Raw genomic sequence first — 18,455 nt, forward strand, 5'->3', positions numbered from 1 at the left:
TTGATCATATATGAGAGCATTATGGAAATGATTTTATGGAATAATGTAATATTTGTTTGCAGTTTAATATTTAATTTTGTACTTTTATTTATAACTTTATATTTTAGTGTAAGATTTTTTTAATTAATATTTTTGTAATATTTATATATATGTACTAGTTATTTATAGAAGTTTTATGAATTTAAATCAACTATGAAAAATATAAGGACCATAGTGTAAAATATAAATAATTTTGAAGTTAGGTTTGAAGTTTTATTTTTGGAAAAGAACACATTGAAACTTCAAATATAGAGTTTTGGAAACTTCAAAATAGAGTTCCTTTTTGGAGATGCTCTAATAGGCTTGGGCATTCGGGGTCCCAATCGGATTTCGGTTTTATCCAATCGGGTTTCGGTTTTTCGGGTTTATCAAAATCAGTCCCATTCGGATTATATGAAAGTTCGGTTCGGGACCGGTTCGGATTCTATCGGGTTCGGGTCGGGGTTAATAAATCTTCAAAGAACCGGTACAACCCAATATACTTTCGGGTTCGGGTCCCAATCGGTTTTTCGGTTTAAAAGTACCTGGTTTTATCTATTTTATAACCAAAACATGAGTAAAATCGGTTTTTCAGTTTTAAAATACCTGATTTGTACCTATTTTGTAACCAAAACTTAAGTAAAATCGATTCAAAAATAAGGAACATCAACCGTGATCATTCAAAATCAAACGAAAAGTAAACATATTTACTGATAAAAAGAAAACCAAATAAATAAAAGCATAAAACGAAAACCAAGTTCTCATGAAATGAGAAACATTGTTTAACGAAAACAAAATCAAAATCTAAACACTTCAAGATTCAACGGCCATCTTTAACCATCAACCTTCATGTAATAGATAAGTATTTTAGATGTTCAATATTTCTTAGTGTATTTTGGATACATGTTAGGAATTGAGATCATGTTTGGTACAAGATCTTTTCGAGGTTTTGAATGTTTCGGGTTCTATTCGGATATCCATTTAGATTCGGGTTCGGTTCGGATAATACCCATAACCCGAAATACCACAAAATAAGATCCATTCGGTATTTACGTCGGGTTCGGATCGGTTCGGATTCATTTTTATCGGATCGGATTCGGTTCAGATTTTCGGGTTCGGTTTATTTGCCCAGCCCTATGCTCTAATTATTCATTCACAAGATAGCCAATTTTATATTTTATATACCTTTGGAAAGGTGATGTTCAGCTCGAGCAACGGCGGGAGAATAAAAGATATTAATCATAATCAATCCAATTAATATAATACAATTGTCTTGTTGTCTTGAACGATAATCATGGTCAGGTCGTGATTAAGGTCTTAAATATGTCAAAATTTGCCTGCCATGTTGCAGACATGCGAACGAACTCACATCGACCGGTCTGCTACATTTTTTTTTTTGGTAAAATCTGCTACATTATTTAAAACATAATAAATTCCTTTTGTTTCTAAAAATGTATATTTATATGTTTTACTTATATTAAAAAACAAAAAAAAATATATTGTTTTTCTATTTTCCAAATTTCCATCATTCTAAACAATACTATTCAAAAAGAATTTTTTTTGAAAGTTGCAAGATAATATTATTAAATAATAAAAACTGCATAGAAAACTTCAGACATACATTTTTTGAAATGTTTTTTTTACTGTAAAACATTCATCTTTTAGGAATATATGGAATAATACATGATAATTAAATGATTCAAAAATATTGTAATCATTTGGCTTCAATATTTATTTGGTTGACAAACTAAAATGATCCGACTGTCTAAACAAATAGCTACGGTTAAACCTGTTAGAGTATTATTATTATTGGTGAGAGACTTTCTCATTTTATAATTAAAGTGTTCTCATTTTATAGTGATATATCTGTTAAAGTTTAATTATTTTACTATTAATTTACAATTGTCTCAATAATGTTTTAGAAGATTTTGTGTTTTTAAGACTCGGTTTGGTTTTTCTCAATTTTTAATATTTTTATATTTTCATTTGAAATTCTACAAAATTATGATGAATTTAATAGATTTAAACTCTTTATATTAAATAAACACGAGTTAGATAAAAAAAACTCAATCATTGAATTATTATAATGAACGTTAAAGTGATGTGTTAATATGCATTGAAGCATTGGTTGAAGTGTGAAATCCATATCATATGAATGAAAAGGTATGTTCACGATTGAATAAATCCTTTTAGATGTGGAATTGAACAACTATCTCATGAGAGATTAACAACTCAATTCTACTATTTTTTTGATATCTTCAATATGTTTTTTATGTTTAACTTATGAGATTATGTTATATGTTGTGTGAAGTATGGATAAGCCTGATTCTGATATCCAAGGAATTTAAGGGTCGAAGTCTTTGTGTCAACAATCTCGATTACTTAAGCAACTTGTTACGATTCAAAGTTTTTTTGTCTCTTTGTGTGTTTAATTTCAAAATTGATTTTTTTAACTCATCTGCATTTTCGGCGTCATGGTTTGAATATTATACTCTCTTTTTTTTTATGTTTAAGTTGATAGATTAATTAGATTTATTTCAGTTTAACTGAATTTCGGGTGCACTTAAAAAGTTTTAAGCTGAAACGAAAATTTACTCATTCATTGTCGGATATAATTTTCACTACTCAAATCGACTAAGAACCATTAATATCCAATCTGAAACCAAACGAAATTTCATAAAGTATCTATTGGATATTGAATTCATTTGTTCGGTAGATCTGGACCGAACATATCCTGCCTGAACCTGAACTAAATCCCCCAAAAATCCAAAACTTATTTATACACCTATTAGATCATTTATGAGTTTTAGACACTAAACCAAGTTGGTTTGTTTATTTACAAGAATCAAATGATGTTGCACCGAGTAAAAGACCAGAACCTGTCTCGTGACTAATTCATATCATTATAAATAATAAAAAGCTGCTAAAATCAATAATCTACTGACACTAGATTTTTAAAAATTTAAATACAAAGTCCCTTCAATAATCTACTGATAAGGAAAAAAAGAAGGAAAAACAGCGTCGACCACCAACACTCAAGTCTCAAGGAAAATCACACTATAACACTATGACATTGGCAAAACGTTAGCATTATGCTCCTTGTTATCCAATTAATATTTATTAGAAAAGCATTTATGCTAATGTTTTTCAAATTGTATTTGCTCAATGCTCTCATTTATAACTTAGTATTTATAATTTATAAATTTAAGAAAAATATCAAATTAAAAAAATTAATTTTACAATTAAAATATTTTTAAAAATAATACTATTTCACAATTACAATATAATTAATTTTAAAATAAAAATTATAGAATTATATAAAAATTTTAATGTGGTATATTATATAAATTAAATTAAATTTTAACATATATGTAGACTATTTAAAATATATATATATATATATATATCATATATTATACATTAGTTTTTATAATAATTTCGTATAGCATACTGCTACTGTTTTGTCAATCGTTTTATTAAATAGTTTAATGAAAACATATAATTTTTGCAGCATACTGAGTAGCAGCTACTTCTTTATCATTAGCTCTGCCGATCAGGGCCTACGACCAGTCGAAGAAAATATGATGTTTCCCGAATTTATTGTTGGTATTTTCTACATTAGTTTCCAAATTTTTAGCTCAAAGGCTGGGCCATCCGTTCTTTTTTAATTCCTAGAAAAATATAATAGTAGTCGGGACTACAGAGTTTCGTATATTCTGAATATTCCTGGTGAGGTGCCATTTCTACTTTTTGAGTTTTGACTATTAAAATGGACGTATCTTTGAATTTCCATGATGTGAAAGAATATATATTCGAATTAGCTGAACTTTTGAATTGCTTATGTGTTTTTTTAGACGGTTAATAATTTCGTGAATGCTTACGTAATTTAGAAAAAATATAAACTGTATTTTTGAAAAAGACAGAAGAGAAATTGTACAGAATGAAAAGGAACAGAAATGAAATAGGTGTGTTCAGGTAGGGGTCTAACTGAAAGACACACGAAGGATCTATTAACTTCCAAAACTGACTCGTCTTCCACGCGCTTACGACCTTCCCACGTGCGGCATCCCGTTTTATAAAGCCAGCCGCTACTTCATTCTCAATTCTTCCAAAGAAAAAAAAAAGGTAAATTGATTATCAACCGTCAGATTATTCATATTGCCATCAACGTTAACCAATATCTACACAGATCATCTGCCTTCTCTCTATTTTTTGCTGTTTTTCGCTCCTCTCCCTCTCTGTATCTCTCCGGCTAGCCGTTCTCTAACGTGGTGGTGAGTGTTTTTGCTTTTGATTCTACTTTCTTGGTGTGCTTACATTTACCTTCTTTGATTCTACTTTCTTGGTTGGAATTGTGTTTTCTGGTATACTTTTTGGATGTCATATTTTCTATGTTATGGATTCGAACAACGTACGTTGTGTATTTAAGATATTGACTTGAAGAAGATGATAGAGATTCTAGACTGATCTCTTTCGTTGTTGTTGCTGTTTTGTTTCTAAGACGGTTCTGCAAATTTTATTTGTTGGTCTGTTCCTATTTAAATGGAGCTTGTTTTATTCAAAGTCTTGTGTTCTGTTTCCATGTAGATGTTTTTTTTTTAACTTTAATATGTGTAGATTTTAAAAAGAATGTTTGTGACTATGGGCAGTAACAGTAGCAGCCGTTGGATTATCGCGGTTTCCATCTGTAAATGGGCTGCTTCCACTCAAAGGTAGCTAGAGAATTCCGAGGACACGAAGACCCTGTTAAGCTTGCCTCCGAGACTGCCTGTAAGTTACTACTTGTGATTCCTTTGCATGTTCATTTGTTTCCTGATATGAAATTCATCTGCTTCATTATATCTTGTCCTTCTTCTCTGCTCGTTGATCTAGTTTAAATTGTTCCACAGTTTTAACATGTTTCTCGTTACCAATACCAATTACCTAATCTTTATTCTTGTTCACAACCGGCTTCAGTTTTACTGGCTTAGTATATTTTAATGCAAAAACCTGTCAAGAATGGTTCACAACCGGTTTATGTAAAAACTTCATTGATGTTTTTGTTGGGTTCTTGGAACTTTTTGTTTAATCTTGCAGTGTGGCTTGTTTTTGTTTCTTTTTTTTCAGTTAGTGTGAGTGAGGTTGAAGCATTGTTTGAGCTCTTCAAGAGCATAAGCAGTTCGGTTGTTGATGATGGTTTGATTAACAAGGTACATACAGATTCAATTAATTATGTTTCTTTGACCCCACTCTAATAATATTTTTCCTCTTTACGCTTTTCATCTATAGTATTATACTATTATTCCACTTAGTTGACTTTTCACCAATATCGTCCATGCTATCTGTCTATAATCTAGTCTATATTGCACCACTAATTCGATGTATCATAGCCCTTAATGTTTGACTCGAGTTTCCTTTATTTTATTGGTCGTTTTTGGTTTTGAATTATGAGGCTTTCATGGCCCACGTTTCTTATGTTTTGTTTTTTAATTATGTCCCTTCACGTGTATGCAGGAGGAGTTTCAACTTGCTTTATTCAAGAGCAGGAAGAGGGAGAATATATTTGCTAACAGGGTAAATTTCTAAGTTCCTCAGAATTATACAAATTTGGTCTTCTGGAAGATTGATCTGAGCCTAGAAACTCTTGTCTTAGTCGAAAAGATACTTATGTCCTCCATTAAACTAAACAATTATGCTTCCTTCCTTGCAGATATTTGATATGTTTGATGTTAAACGAAAAGGAGTAATTGATTTTGGAGACTTTGTAAGGTCGCTCAATGTGTTCCACCCCAATGCTTCTCTAGAAGACAAAATTGATTGTAAGTTGTGACATAAAAGAGTTTGTTCATATCTTTGTATGAAGAGCTTTATTGATTCTTTGTCAACGTTTTTATTTCTCAGTTACGTTTAGGCTTTATGACATGGACTGCACGGGTTACATTGAACGTCAGGAGGTAATAATAATATTCATTCTGGATATTTTGGACCACTTGCAATATTTTATGTAATTCAATATTCCAATACCGACATATAGCCTGCCTCTGTTTAATATACTGAGACCAGTATTCAAACCGTCTAAACGACTTGTAAAAGAAAGTTCAGACTAATCTCAGAGTCCTCTTGTAGTTTAGGTTTAATGCTTGCAAGCTTTGATTGCTAATCATGAAATATATTTACTATGTTGGCAACATGTTTCTGAATATGCATCCCTTACTTAAAATGTCCTTGCAGAAAATCATTATTATGTGTGATATTTTTGTGCAGGTTAAGCAAATGTTGATTGCCCTTCTCTGTGAATCTGAAATGAAGTTGGCCGATGAAACCATAGAGATAATACTAGATAAGGTTTGTGGTCCGTTTAGTTACAAAGTTTTTTTGTCTTTCTTGAAGTTAATACACATCTAAGTTAAAGTTATAACATGGTATATGTTTCTTTATTTTCATAAATGAAACAGACATTTGAGGATGCAGACGTCAATCAGGATGGAAATATTGATAAACTAGAGTGGAGCGATTTCGTGAACAAGAACCCATCATTACTTAAGATCATGACACTCCCATATCTCAGGTACTTTTTTACACATTATGGAAGCAAAACAAAAAAAAATTGATAAATGAGAAAAATGAGAGATACTTTTTCTTAAATTAGACGTGAATCTATGCAGGGATATTACGACAACGTTTCCGAGCTTTGTATTTAATTCTGAGGTCGATGAGATTGCCACATGAAGAAAGAAAGAACAAGACCAGCGAGTGTTTGCAAACACAGTAGAACTAGAGAACATATATTTTTTTCTTTTAATTGTTTCGTTTTCTGGGTTCCTATTTGCTTCTCAGAACAGTTTTGAAATCCTAGCTGAAAAAAAAACAAAGAGCGTATCACCAATCCAATCCTGTACGTCATATGTATACTTAGGAAGTGTTAATGAGTTTGTAGTATTGTACATACCACACATCATATACGTTTGTTCAGATTTGTTAAAAACCCAAGTTGTGGTATACAAGTGTTAAAAAAAAAAAGTGTTAAAAATTGACTTGGGGGCAAAACAAAGTTTTCTATTTATAAAGAGATGATGCTACTTTTACCAAAAAAAGAAGAGATGATGCTAGAAACAAAAAGTCGTCGGTCTACAAACCTTAAAATGGCTGTGACTTTTCCGAATTTTCAGGAGCAACAATTCCACTTCTTGGGGTAAACCGAAGTATGGTTAAACTATTTGAATTGAAATAACGAGCATGTTATCGGGTTAATCGCAAACCGGATCAAATCTCCTGTCTTGTGTGCGCCGAGATGGAATCCCAACAACATTTGAAAGACAAGTGTCGAATTATTTATTCTAAGGACCTTTTTTTTGGGACAATAATACTCTAAGGACTTATCTTACAATAAACTGGAGAGAGACCAGACCAATCGTTAAAAAATAAATTATATCCCTTGAACAAGAGGGCACATAATTCACCATCAACTTCGTACAGGCACATGCCGAATTCAGATTGAATATATGAAGCTAACTAAAGTTTAAGGTTCGTTACGAATATTATTTCAAGTTCAGGGAGTTATTTGGTAATTTCGGTGAAATTATTATTATATCAAATAATGGGCCTTTGATAAATGGATCTGATCCAGCGATTCACTTCTACATTTACACTGAAAGCCCAAAGCGCAACAGAGTCAGCAAAACCGAGTTAACTCGTGAAACTCGCTCTGCCGTAGTACTTTCTAATTCTCGATTCCGAACCCTTTCTCTATCGGAACCTCTGCAACAGAAAGGGAGTGTGTAGAGAACAAACCAAAACCCCAAAACCTTGGTGTGAGATATGGATATACCGCCGATGAAAAACCCAATGGACGACTTGTTCGGCGAAGACTCCGACAACGACTCACGATCCTCGCGTTCGAAATCCTCCTCTTCCGGCAATGCTTCTTCCTCCTCCTCCTCCTCCTCGTCTGGCTCAGCTTCCTCTTCCGGAGCTTCTTCCTCTAAAGGCGGAGATGGAGACGGTGGTGGTGCTGATTCCAGCAGCTCAAGCGATAGCGGAAGCAGCGGCGGGAGAGAAGACCACGGAGGTGATAGCTATAGGAGCAACGATAATGTAGATAGTGGAAGCTACCCTTACGAAGAAGAGGAAGATGATGAGAGAGATCTTTTTGGGTCTGATAATGAAGACTACACTAAGACTCCTGCTTTAAGCACTTACTCAATCCCTGGTACGTTTTGGCTCTCAGTCTCTATGTAAAGGTTGAACCTTTTTTGTTTGTGTACTTACTGGTTGCGACTGAATTGGCTTCTGGGTTTTGTCTGGATACTAAATTTGTACTTTCTATTTGTGGCTCAGTCTCTATGTAAATGTAAAAGTGGAACCTTTTTGTTGTCTACTTACAAAATTGTGTGTTTGGGCTTTTGGGGTTTTGTCTGGATAGTACTGATGTGAGATATGACAGTTTTGCCTGCGGGATGGAGCAGTGACAACAACGGTGGGAGAGGAGGAACGGGACGTGGGCGTTGGGGAAATGGGAGAGGAGGAGCTGGGCTTCTTCCTCGCCCTGGGCCTTTCCCTGGAGGACGTGAAGGCCGCGGTGGGTTTGGTGGGAGATACCAGAATTATCAGCGTGATGAGCGGTTTGTTTCTGAGCTTAAACTTTCGAAAAGCAAAGAGACATTGTCTAGAAAATCCACCGTCTTTCAGGAGGTAACGTTTACATTTGTTTTAGATTATTTAGAAGCAGAATCGTTTTGCTTATTGATAGGTAACACGTTTCTGCATGTTTGATATTGACAGCCATGTGAGCTTACTAGCTACAGTCGTGTAGAAGGTGGAGAAGTGTTCTTTGATGAGCGAGGTTTGGTGAGAGTTTTTGGTATTGTTGTTCTTTATGATTCTCGCTTGTTCTTTTCCTCATCCCACTAAACTATCTATTTGATTGGCTTGTAATGTATATACGCAAGCACATACATATGTGAAATATACAAATCGACAATACCTTAATATGTATCCACTTTGTTATTGTTTTCCAGAGGCTTTTCAAGCGTCATGTTTCTGAAGACATTGGAGCGGATTTAAATCAAGGTTATGATACTTTTATTGAGAAAATAGGTAATGGTTATCATATTTTGTCAGAACTATTAGATCATGTGCAAGATGTCGAAGTTTGAGGTATTAAGCTGCTGATTGTTCTCTATGTTGAGGCAGATCTGGGCTCTGAGGGCTTTGGTGACTTTCTTGCCAGCATTAGAGCAAAAAACATTTCGTTGGAGAACATTCATTTTGTGGTACGAAGTGCTTGTCTATCAGTCCATTTCACTGCCAGTTTCATTACTATTTGTAGACATGCTCCTTAATGCTCTCTTTTTTCTTTTTTTTTTTTGCTTTGTTTTCGACAGACATTCCGTAATAATCTAAACAAGGTTAAGGAAGATCCCCCAACATTTATATTATGCTTTCTTCTTGAAGCCAATTAACTCCATAGTTCTGTTTGCTAAATCACTCGCTTTCCTTTTGGTATATCTGTTTCAGATACTGGGTGCTGCTTATAACCGGAATGAACCGTGGGAGATGGGTGTGCATAAGAGGAACGGGACCATTTATCTTGATGTGCATAAGCTGCCTGAAAGGCCACAGAGTGACTTAGATCGCCGCAGGTAAGTCTTCATTTTTACTTGTTTTAACGGAAAAAAAAAGGGTGATTCTACTAATTAATATAAACGCTGCTCTATTAATTAATCATCAGATGTTACTGGGGTTACTGTTTCGAAAGCCTAGCGACGGAAGATCCAGGAAGAGCTTATGGGGAAGATATACATCACGTGGATGCAAACGTTGAATTTGTATCTGTTGTCAAGACTAAACTCGGAGCTCACCGTGTTCTCATGGGTGCTGAAATGGATTGCTGTGACGAAACTGATGAAGGAAGGAGGATTTATATAGAGTTGAAAACATCTCGCGAGGTATGCCACTTAATGCTCTATAGTTTTCCTTAAAGCTCCATTGTTACCTCAGCTTCTATGTTTTCATTGCCTATTGCTTACACTCTTTAGTTGGATGATCGTACCGTAGAGAGATTTGAGAGAGAGAAGCTGCTTAAATTCTGGGTAAGCAATGATATCTCACGAGTCTTTGTTTCTCGTTGTGGATTCTTAGAAACAACTATGAAACTATTGCTGCAGATACAATCATTTGTAGCAGGAGTGCCATATATTCTCGTTGGATATAGGTAAAAAACCCATCAAACGGTTTGGGCTTATAAATTCATGAGTTTCTCCTTTTCGAGATTCAAGTAAACATTTCCATTACTTGGTTGTAGAGACGATGGAGGGAGGCTAGTACGCACAGAGAGACTGAGAACAAAAGATATCGCACACAGAGCCAGACTGAAAAACTATTGGCAGGTCAGTGTTGTATCCACTAAACTCTCATTATATATAATCCAAGTCTTATTAAAACTAAACACAATTGAGTTTTTTTGGGAGAATAGGGAGGAGTGTGTTTGGCATTTGCTGATGAGGTTCTTTGCTGGCTTTACGGCACTGTTAAAGAGAGTAAGTCTTTTATTTGTGTCTCTCTACATAGAAAGAAACAATGCAAGACAAACATCCTTTCAAAATAATATATATATTTCCGGAAAAATGTGTGTGCAGACGAAGATTACACACTACAGTTCGTGCATCCATTCATGAGGCTAGAGCTTCTTCAAGCTCAGTCTTGTCCTGACGCCATCACTAATCATGTTCACCTTCTTCAACATCCTTCATCACCACCACCACCTCAGTAACTCTTTAATGTAATCATTTATAATCTTGTAGTACTTAGTTTTTCCAAAATCAAATTTTCCTTTTTATACAAAGTTTTTGATTTTGGATTCCTCTTGTAACATTACCAACACCAAACAATGAAAAAAAAATATTTTTGGATTAAATCTGTTTTTCAATTCCACCAATGAGAAATGAATTTAACCTGAGCCGGGGGCCTGTATAACTCGGTCCAAGCCTTTCCACGTGACCGTCACGTGTCTCTCCTCTTTACCGGAGAGAACCTAATTTTATTCCCGTTTTGCCCTTCCCTCTTCTTTTATTCCTTTCTTATCTAAAAAAAAAAAAAAACTCCGAGCAAGAACAAAAAAGAAGGAAAGGAAAGGAAAGATCTGTGTATGTATGTATAATACAATACCACCACGAGAAGCTCCGTTTCGAAACCCTAGCGATTCCGAATCTTGACCCCTCTCCTCCTTTTTTTCGTTTTTTTTTAATTTTTTTTTTTCGATTAACCGGCGTGGATCTCCGATAACTGTGGAGAGAGATAATTAGATCATGTATAAGGAGAGGGGAACGCGTGGATCGAAGTCGGAGGTGGTGGTGGTGGATCAGAAACGCGTAAACAAGGCTCACGATAATCATCGAGCGTCGCATTCCATGTCTCACGCCGTCAACGGAAAGGGCAAGGCCGTCGCGATTGGGAAGCAATTGCATGACCTCAACGGTCGCAATTCTCGCCCTGCTTCCCTCTCCAAACCCGCCATTTCCGACGGTAAATCATTCCTTCTGTAATCGCGATTCAATTCAACTCCGTAGCTAGGGTTTGATTTGGGGATTCAACTTTTTTTTTTGTCAGAAAGTTCCGATTTTGAACCTCGTTGTTCGTTTTTCTTGTAATGAAACGTATGAAAGCTAGAAACTTGATGTAAAAATGATTTTGGTTGAATAAATTTTACATTCCAAAAAAATAATCCCTAAAATAAATGAAAGCTAGAAACTTTGATCCATTGTTCTTGATTCTACCAAATCTTTCTTGTATTGTCTGTAGATGTATCAGACACAGACAGCGAAGAATCTGAGGTCAGTGGTTCTGAAGGGGAGGACACCTCATGGGTATCTTGGTTCTGCAACTTGCGTGGGAACGAGTTCTTCTGCGAAGTTGATGAGGATTACATTCAGGATGACTTTAACTTGTGTGGCCTCAACCATCAAGTTCCCTACTACGACTATGCCCTTGATTTGATTTTGGATGTTGATTTTTCTCAGGGTAAGTCTGTCTTTTTTTTACCCATATGATTACTATTACTATGTTTTTTCATGGCATTAAAGTGTGATACTTTTTTTTTTTCCCAGGTGAGAGGTTTACAGATGAGCAGAATGAATTGGTGGAGTCAGCTGCAGAGATGCTATATGGGATGATTCATGCTCGTTACATTTTGACCAGCAAAGGCCTGGCTTCTATGGTAAATTAACTCTTTTTTTTTTGTAAGTAAGTAAATCCTAGTTGAGCATAGTCTAATTTTTAGTGTCTTTACGAATGGTTTTTGCAGTTAGACAAATACAAAAACTATGACTTTGGAAGATGCCCAAGAGTTTATTGTTGTGGCCAACCTTGTTTACCGGTCGGTCAGTCTGACATCCCTCGATCAAGCACCGTAAAGATATATTGCCCCAAATGTGAAGACGTTTATTACCCACGATCAAAATACCAAGGAAGTATCCTTTTTTTCTTATTTCATTCACACCTCACTTTATGCTACAATGCTTAATAAAGAGTATATAGTCTGGTTTTGCTTTGCTTTGTCTCTCGGTGAATATTTCTATACTATGCTGTATTTGTGAGTTGTTGTGCTTTAACACGAGAAAAAAAAACAGACATAGATGGAGCATACTTTGGGACAACGTTTCCACATCTGTTCTTGATGACGTACGGGCATCTGAAGCCACAAAAGGCAGCGCAAAGCTACGTTCCAAGAGTTTTCGGGTTTAAGTTACACAAGCCGTGAAGGAAAGAAAGAAGAGGAAGCAGGTACAAAGAGTATCATGCGTTTTGAGAAAAGCAAGAGACTTGTGGAGACAAAAAAAAAAAGGAAGAAAAGAATGCATGTTTGTATCACGAAGATGAAACTAGTTTCTCTCTTTTGTTTTTTTTGTGTCCTTAGTTGGTTTGGACACAACATTAATTAGCATATCATGAATTGGTGAAGTAAAAATCGCATATTAGCATTGTCTTACCTTATTTGTTCTCTTTTGTTTTCGTTGCTCCAGCACTCGAATAATAAAATTGTTCCCAGTAATGGCTACTATTTTCAGGATTTTGGTATAAGCTCAAAGCCCATTGAGCCCAAAAAGAAACCCAATAACACACGGGCCAGTGACGAAGAAAACAATTCTGAAATATTTTAATTTTGTAGAGGTGCGTGCGTGTGTGTTCCTGCGAGCATATAGATTACGTCTCTCTCTCTCCCTCCCTCTCTCTCTTTTGCTTGGTGAAGAAGAGGGGTCTTGTAATTGATTTGTTCCTACCGAATCGAAAGCAAAGTTTTGATCTTTTGTCGTCCGTTGGTTCTGTTTGCAACCCTAAACTCTCCCGACACACGTTTGTTTTGGATCTATTCGCTTGTTTTTGTAATAATGCGACCGTTTATGTCTGGCACGAGAGCTTTGTTCAGCCTAATATCATGTCGAAACGCAATCAGGAGTCGTGGCGGGATCGGTGAGAGGAGTTTTAAATCGAATCGAATTGGGTCTCTTTCGGGGGTAGTAGAGAGATGCTCATCACACGGGTCCATGTCCAATGAAGACGATGCTAGAAGATTCTCTCTCGGGACAGGGAGGTTAATTCAGAGACGGCATTTTCTGGGTTGCGGAGATGGGGAGGAAGGCGGTGGTGGTGAGTTATCCAAGATCTACGAAGAGCGTCGTGTCTTGGGGTAAGCAATTCAAATCAGCATCTAAAGGCTATTCATTGTGCATCAATGATTTCGTTATTGTTTCACTCTTTGCGGCTTCCTTGTTGATTGCAGGTATTCTCAGGAGCAATTGTTTAATGTAGTTCTAGCTGTAGACTTGTACCACGGCTTTGTTCCTTGGTGTCAACGCTCAGAGGTTCTTAAACAATATCCTGATGGCTCTTTTGACGCTGAACTGGAGATTGGTTTCAAGTTTCTCGTTGAGAGTTACATCTCCCATGTTGAATTCGAGAGACCCAAATGGATTAAGGTAAGTAAGGACTTGCTTTCTTTTGTTTATTAAGCTTTTCTGCTTTGTTTGTTTGAGGGATGGAATCTTTATGACATGTACTTTTCAGACAACAGCGAGGGACACCGGCCTGTTTGACCATTTAATCAACCTCTGGCAATTTAAGCCAGGTCCCATTCCAGGAACCTGCGAGCTTTCTATCCTTGTCGATTTCAAATTCAACTCTCCTCTCTATCGCCAGGTACTAATATTTTTTGCAGCATTATTGACGAAACCTTGAAAGTAGATTGAAAGTGTATCTCCTTTTTTTTTTCTTCTGAAGGTGGCTTCGATGTTCTTAAAGGAGGTAGCAACAAGACTCATCGGGGCATTTAGTGACCGATGCCGACTTGTGTATGGTCCTGGAGTTCCAGTCGATGAAAACTCATGAACAAAAAGCTTGATACAACATATATATTATTATATAATGGAACTAACAATATCAGGTTAGTTTTCATCTTGTTTGCTAGAGAGCGAGATTACGCCTCTTACGCCAGAGCTTTTGTTGCATTTTTTTAATTGCTTTTGCATAAGAAGATCCAACACATAAGATGTCTGTTTAATGTAAAAACTGAAATTTATTATATCCGTTTCTCTTTTCTTTTTTGGGAGTCATTTCTTTTATTCGCAACATGTCCTTTTTTAGTGTAGATAGTGTGATTGATTACAACACACAGGCTGACGTATGTGGTGGCATAACTTGTAGGAATAAGCTTTCAAAAGCTAAAAAAATGAAGTAGAGAGGAATTCAATTAGATGGAAATTGAACACTATAAAACGAAATCAAAGATGTTAAAGTCCAGTCATAACCATTGAACTCAATGGTTTCTTTAGTCCGGTGTGTTAGTCTTTAAGATATGTTTTTTTCCCTTAAAACCAATGTTCCGTTTGATTGTATGTGGTTAAAATAAAGTCTTTTAAAAGATATAGAAACACAGCTTACATATTTGGAAGAGATTGATATTTCGAATGGCATAAGTTATGTGCCCCATTTGTGCCTATTCTTATCTTCCATGTCTGGCGCAAATCAAGAAACTAGGAAATGGATGAAAGAGGTCTTGCTTAACTACCATGCTTCTGTTGATAGGTTATATGAATCTATATAAATAAGTATAAACCTTAATCCCACTCACGTTCTTATGAATTCAATGCGCTTGGAGAGATTGGAGCCCATATATTCTGAACCATGTGTTTATTTCATAGATGCTAAAACAGTCCTGTTTTTTAAGTTGTCGCTGCCTTAGCGTCAAGCGGCTATAATTTAAAAGATTGATAAATATATCCAACACATAAGATGTCTGTTTAATGTAAAAACTGAAATTTATTATATCCGTTTCTCTTTTTTTTTTTGGGAGTCATTTCTTTTATTCGCAACATGTCCTTTTTAGTGTAGATAGTGTGATTGATTACAACACACAGGCTGACGTATGTGGTGGCATAACTTGTAGGAATAAGCTTTCAAAAGCTAAAAAAAATGAAGTAGAGAGGAATTCAATTAGATGGAAATTGAACACTATAAAACGAAATCAAAGATGTTAAAGTCCAGTCATAACCATTGAACTCAATGGTTTCTTTAGTCCGGTGTGTTAGTCTTTAAGATATGTTTTTTCCCTTAAAACCAATGTTCCGTTTGATTGTATGTGGTTAAAATAAAGTCTTTTAAAAGATATAGAAACACAGCTTACATATTTGGAAGAGATTGATACTTCGAATGACATAAGTTATGTGCCCAATTTGTGTCCTATTCTTATCTTCCAAGCCTCGCGCAAATCAAGAAACCAGGAAACAGATGAAAGAGGTCTTGCTTAACTACCATGCTTCTGTTGGTAGGTTATCTGAATCTATATAAATAAGTATAAACCTTAATCCACGTTCTTATGAATTCTATGCGCTTGGAGAGATTGGAGCCCACATATCTGAACCATGTGTTTATTTCATAGATGCTAAAACAGTCATGTTCTTTACGTTGTCGATGCGTTAGCGTCAAGCGGCTATAATTTAAAAGACTGATAAATATAGCAGTACATAATTAAAAAGAGGTCGCTGCGTTTATTTTACGGAGTGTTATCGGAATTGCCTTCGTAATCAAACGCGGGTGTCGCTGCCATTTGGCATTATTTGTATGCTGACGCTGCCATCCTTTACCGAACAGGGCTAATCAACTCATTTAATTTAAACTAATGTTCTTCCTTGTGGATGATGAGTCGATCATCCATTCAATTGCTCATTCTCTATTCTTAGAAGCCAAACAGTTGGTCCAAATTTACAAGTCACAAGATCTCGTCAATGATGAGGTTTCGGATTACTGATAATGTCCATCAAGATCTGGTGATGAGTCATATTTGGAGAAGACACAAGGATCACATCGCACATCTCACTCTTTAGCAACTCTTCATGTCCTAAGGATACCTTTATCACAACAACTGAAAAATGCAAATCATGACCACATTGAGTCTCATTTTGTTTTCGTCATTATACTAACCAACTCTTATCTGTGAAGAAATTGTGGTTAACAAAGACCTACGTTTGTGACTTGTAAGGCGGGAGATGAAAAGTTTATTAAATGTTTAAATCTTTGCCTGAAAAAGAAAACTGTACTGCAGTTCTCATTTAACCTCTTTGTACTGCTGTTTCAATGAACTGGAAAAAAAACTTGTGTACTGCACAAAATGATCTCACAACAAAACATGCTCAGAAACAAATGTCTAATAATAATACACCATTACATAATTCTTTCTGAGTCATCATGACATCAAACCTACTCCACACCAGTCAGAATTGATTCCACTACATCACAATTTATTCCGAATTATAACTGCATCGTATTTTGAATTTAATAACGAAATTTAAACAACAGACAATTTATGAGAATTTATTATTACAACATTTTTTTTCAAACAGCTTTGCAGAAGATGTTAGTAATATACATATATTTTTGTTTTCTTCACCTACTAAAAAGAAATAAAAAGATTTACCAAATTCACATTGACATTTTCTTGTACTCCCAAAATTGCATGTTTTTGTAGAAAATGTAAAATAAAACTAATAATAAAAAGAAAAAGAGACAAACCCTTGAAAAAGAGAGGTTTCTTCACTTTTTATTTTCTTTTTATCTTTTTATTTTGTTTTCCTGAGTTTTTTCAAACCATTAACCAGCTTTTACAGCAATTGACGTTAATGGATTCTTCTCTTTTTTTTTTATCTTCCAGTTTTAAATAAAGAGGAATCGAACTAGGCAGCAACAACAGTTCCAGTGTGTAAAGCATAGTCACGAGATCTAGTTGGAGAAGAAGAAGAGCTTCTCTTTTCATTTCTTCTCATAGCTTTCACAGATGAAGACAGATTACGTTTCTTCTCTTTCACTTCGTCTTTATTTATCTGTTCTTCTCTACACTCTTCGCTACAGAACGGTGTGTCTCCTCTGTTATTCCCACAAAATCAAACGTTTCAAAATCAGACACAATATATATCTTCTTGAATTCACAAAAAAATGTAAATCAAGAATCAGGGTTTCTTCTATCATTGACTAAAAAGTATCGAAATCTAACGAGACGTATACAGATGATTGAAATAAGATATAAAAGAAAAAGAAAAGGTATGTACCTGTACATAAAGATGTCTCTGTTGTCACCAAGACGCTTCTTACAGAGAGAACAAGAGTCCAAGAAGTGAGGAAGTGATTGTTGTCCGAAATAGCTATTGTCGGCTCTATAATAATGGAACTTTCCAGGAACAACAGCAGATCTAGGTGAGTTCTGATGGTAATTGTAATAGCTCTGGGGATGGTACTGATTCATGTTTTTGTAACAGGGAGTGGAAACTCCAGCATCCATCTCAGCTTCTTCTATAAAATAAGGCTTTCTCGAGTCCATTCTCTTTATTTTTTTTTGTCTTTCTCTTCTTTCTTTTTTCTTGTTGTTCTTTGAAATGAGAAGAGAGAGAGGTTTGGTGTGGAGGAGTGGTTGAGGGGAAATGGAGTTTACTTTTATAGCAATAGAAGGACAGGTTTGTTTTTGTTTTAAGAGAGAGAAAGTAAGGAAATGCAGCAAAGTTTGAGGAAAGAAAGTGACGAGAAGAGGAGAGAGAGAGAATCTATTGGCTTCTTTGTTTTACAAAACCGCTTTTTCTTTATTTCCTTGACTTTGTTGAATTTCATAGTAATTCAAAGAAAAATTCAAAAACTACCTAACCATTGTGAGGAACAGTTGAGGGTTGAGGCAGTCACATAATGATAGTAGTTTTCCTCCGTTTATAATTTTTTTCTAAATCAATATCCAAATAGTAAAATTGTGGAGCAGTGAAGGCTCTTTTATTTAGAAAAAAACACAGCTTGGCTATTAAATTAAAAGTATTTAATTTACATGATACAAATTGATTTAGTAAAAAACAATCAACCTAGAAAATTGGATCAAAGTCTAACCTTGTGCTTAAAATAATCTAAGTTAAAACGGAAACATAACTTAAAAT

The 18,455-nt window shown here is 35.2% G+C and overlaps 5 protein-coding genes across 9 annotated transcripts; 4 read left to right on the forward strand and 1 right to left on the reverse strand.

The window, feature by feature from the left end:
• Positions 1-4,103: 4,103 nt before the first annotated feature.
• Positions 4,104-6,883, forward strand: LOC106414499 (calcineurin B-like protein 1). Of its 2 annotated transcripts, none has more exons than XM_013855174.3 (9): positions 4,104-4,292; positions 4,668-4,788; positions 5,125-5,207; positions 5,512-5,571; positions 5,708-5,816; positions 5,899-5,951; positions 6,262-6,342; positions 6,453-6,565; positions 6,663-6,883. In XM_013855174.3, the coding sequence occupies exons 2-9, from the start codon at positions 4,710-4,712 to the stop codon at positions 6,724-6,726; spliced, it is 642 nt and encodes a 213-aa protein (XP_013710628.2). In that variant the 5' UTR covers positions 4,104-4,292; positions 4,668-4,709; the 3' UTR covers positions 6,727-6,883. The 2 variants fall into 2 exon arrangements, with proteins under 2 accessions (XP_013710628.2, XP_013710684.2); XM_013855230.3 differs by having other exon boundaries at positions 4,114-4,292; positions 4,674-4,788.
• A 762-nt stretch (positions 6,884-7,645) lies between these two features.
• LOC106414678 (NAD-capped RNA hydrolase DXO1) lies at positions 7,646-11,239 on the forward strand. Of its 2 annotated transcripts, XM_013855318.3 has the most exons (13): positions 7,650-8,206; positions 8,441-8,688; positions 8,779-8,844; positions 9,015-9,093; positions 9,190-9,269; positions 9,381-9,404; positions 9,514-9,638; positions 9,728-9,944; positions 10,035-10,088; positions 10,164-10,210; positions 10,301-10,385; positions 10,472-10,535; positions 10,635-11,239. In XM_013855318.3, exons 1-13 carry the CDS (start codon positions 7,816-7,818, stop codon positions 10,766-10,768), a joined length of 1,614 nt encoding a protein of 537 aa, XP_013710772.1. In that variant the 5' UTR covers positions 7,650-7,815; the 3' UTR covers positions 10,769-11,239. The 2 variants fall into 2 exon arrangements, with proteins under 2 accessions (XP_048637988.1, XP_013710772.1); XM_048782031.1 differs by having other exon boundaries at positions 7,646-8,206; positions 10,035-10,210.
• On the forward strand, positions 11,133-13,045 carry LOC106414855 (casein kinase II subunit beta-2). 2 transcript variants are annotated; one of them, XM_013855470.3, is made up of 5 exons: positions 11,133-11,520; positions 11,797-12,015; positions 12,102-12,211; positions 12,299-12,464; positions 12,624-13,045. In XM_013855470.3, exons 1-5 carry the CDS (start codon positions 11,304-11,306, stop codon positions 12,752-12,754), a joined length of 843 nt encoding a protein of 280 aa, XP_013710924.1. In that variant the 5' UTR covers positions 11,133-11,303; the 3' UTR covers positions 12,755-13,045. The 2 variants fall into 2 exon arrangements, with proteins under 2 accessions (XP_013710924.1, XP_022562813.1); XM_022707092.2 differs by having other exon boundaries at positions 11,222-11,520; positions 11,806-12,015.
• Positions 13,046-13,159: 114 nt separating this feature from the next.
• LOC106414950 (coenzyme Q-binding protein COQ10 homolog, mitochondrial) lies at positions 13,160-14,979 on the forward strand. 2 transcript variants are annotated; one of them, XR_002660225.2, is made up of 5 exons: positions 13,160-13,681; positions 13,775-13,970; positions 14,059-14,190; positions 14,272-14,434; positions 14,695-14,979. XR_002660225.2 is itself a non-coding variant. In XM_013855570.3 (4 exons), the coding sequence occupies exons 1-4, from the start codon at positions 13,383-13,385 to the stop codon at positions 14,377-14,379; spliced, it is 735 nt and encodes a 244-aa protein (XP_013711024.2). In that variant the 5' UTR covers positions 13,160-13,382; the 3' UTR covers positions 14,380-14,591. The 2 variants fall into 2 exon arrangements, 1 of the variants encoding a protein (XP_013711024.2); XM_013855570.3 differs by lacking the exon at positions 14,695-14,979 and having other exon boundaries at positions 14,272-14,591.
• A 2,081-nt stretch (positions 14,980-17,060) lies between these two features.
• Positions 17,061-18,089, reverse strand: BNAA01G08550D (FCS-Like Zinc finger 2). The gene is made up of 2 exons (XM_013855749.3): positions 17,592-18,089; positions 17,061-17,409 (listed from the first exon to the last, which is right to left on the reverse strand). The coding sequence occupies exons 1-2, from the start codon at positions 17,858-17,860 to the stop codon at positions 17,220-17,222; spliced, it is 459 nt and encodes a 152-aa protein (XP_013711203.1). The 5' UTR covers positions 17,861-18,089; the 3' UTR covers positions 17,061-17,219.
• Positions 18,090-18,455: the final 366 nt, after the last annotated feature.

This window comes from Brassica napus, chromosome A1 (assembly GCF_020379485.1).
Source record: "Brassica napus cultivar Da-Ae chromosome A1, Da-Ae, whole genome shotgun sequence".
NCBI classification, from domain to species: Eukaryota; Viridiplantae; Streptophyta; class Magnoliopsida; order Brassicales; family Brassicaceae; genus Brassica; species Brassica napus.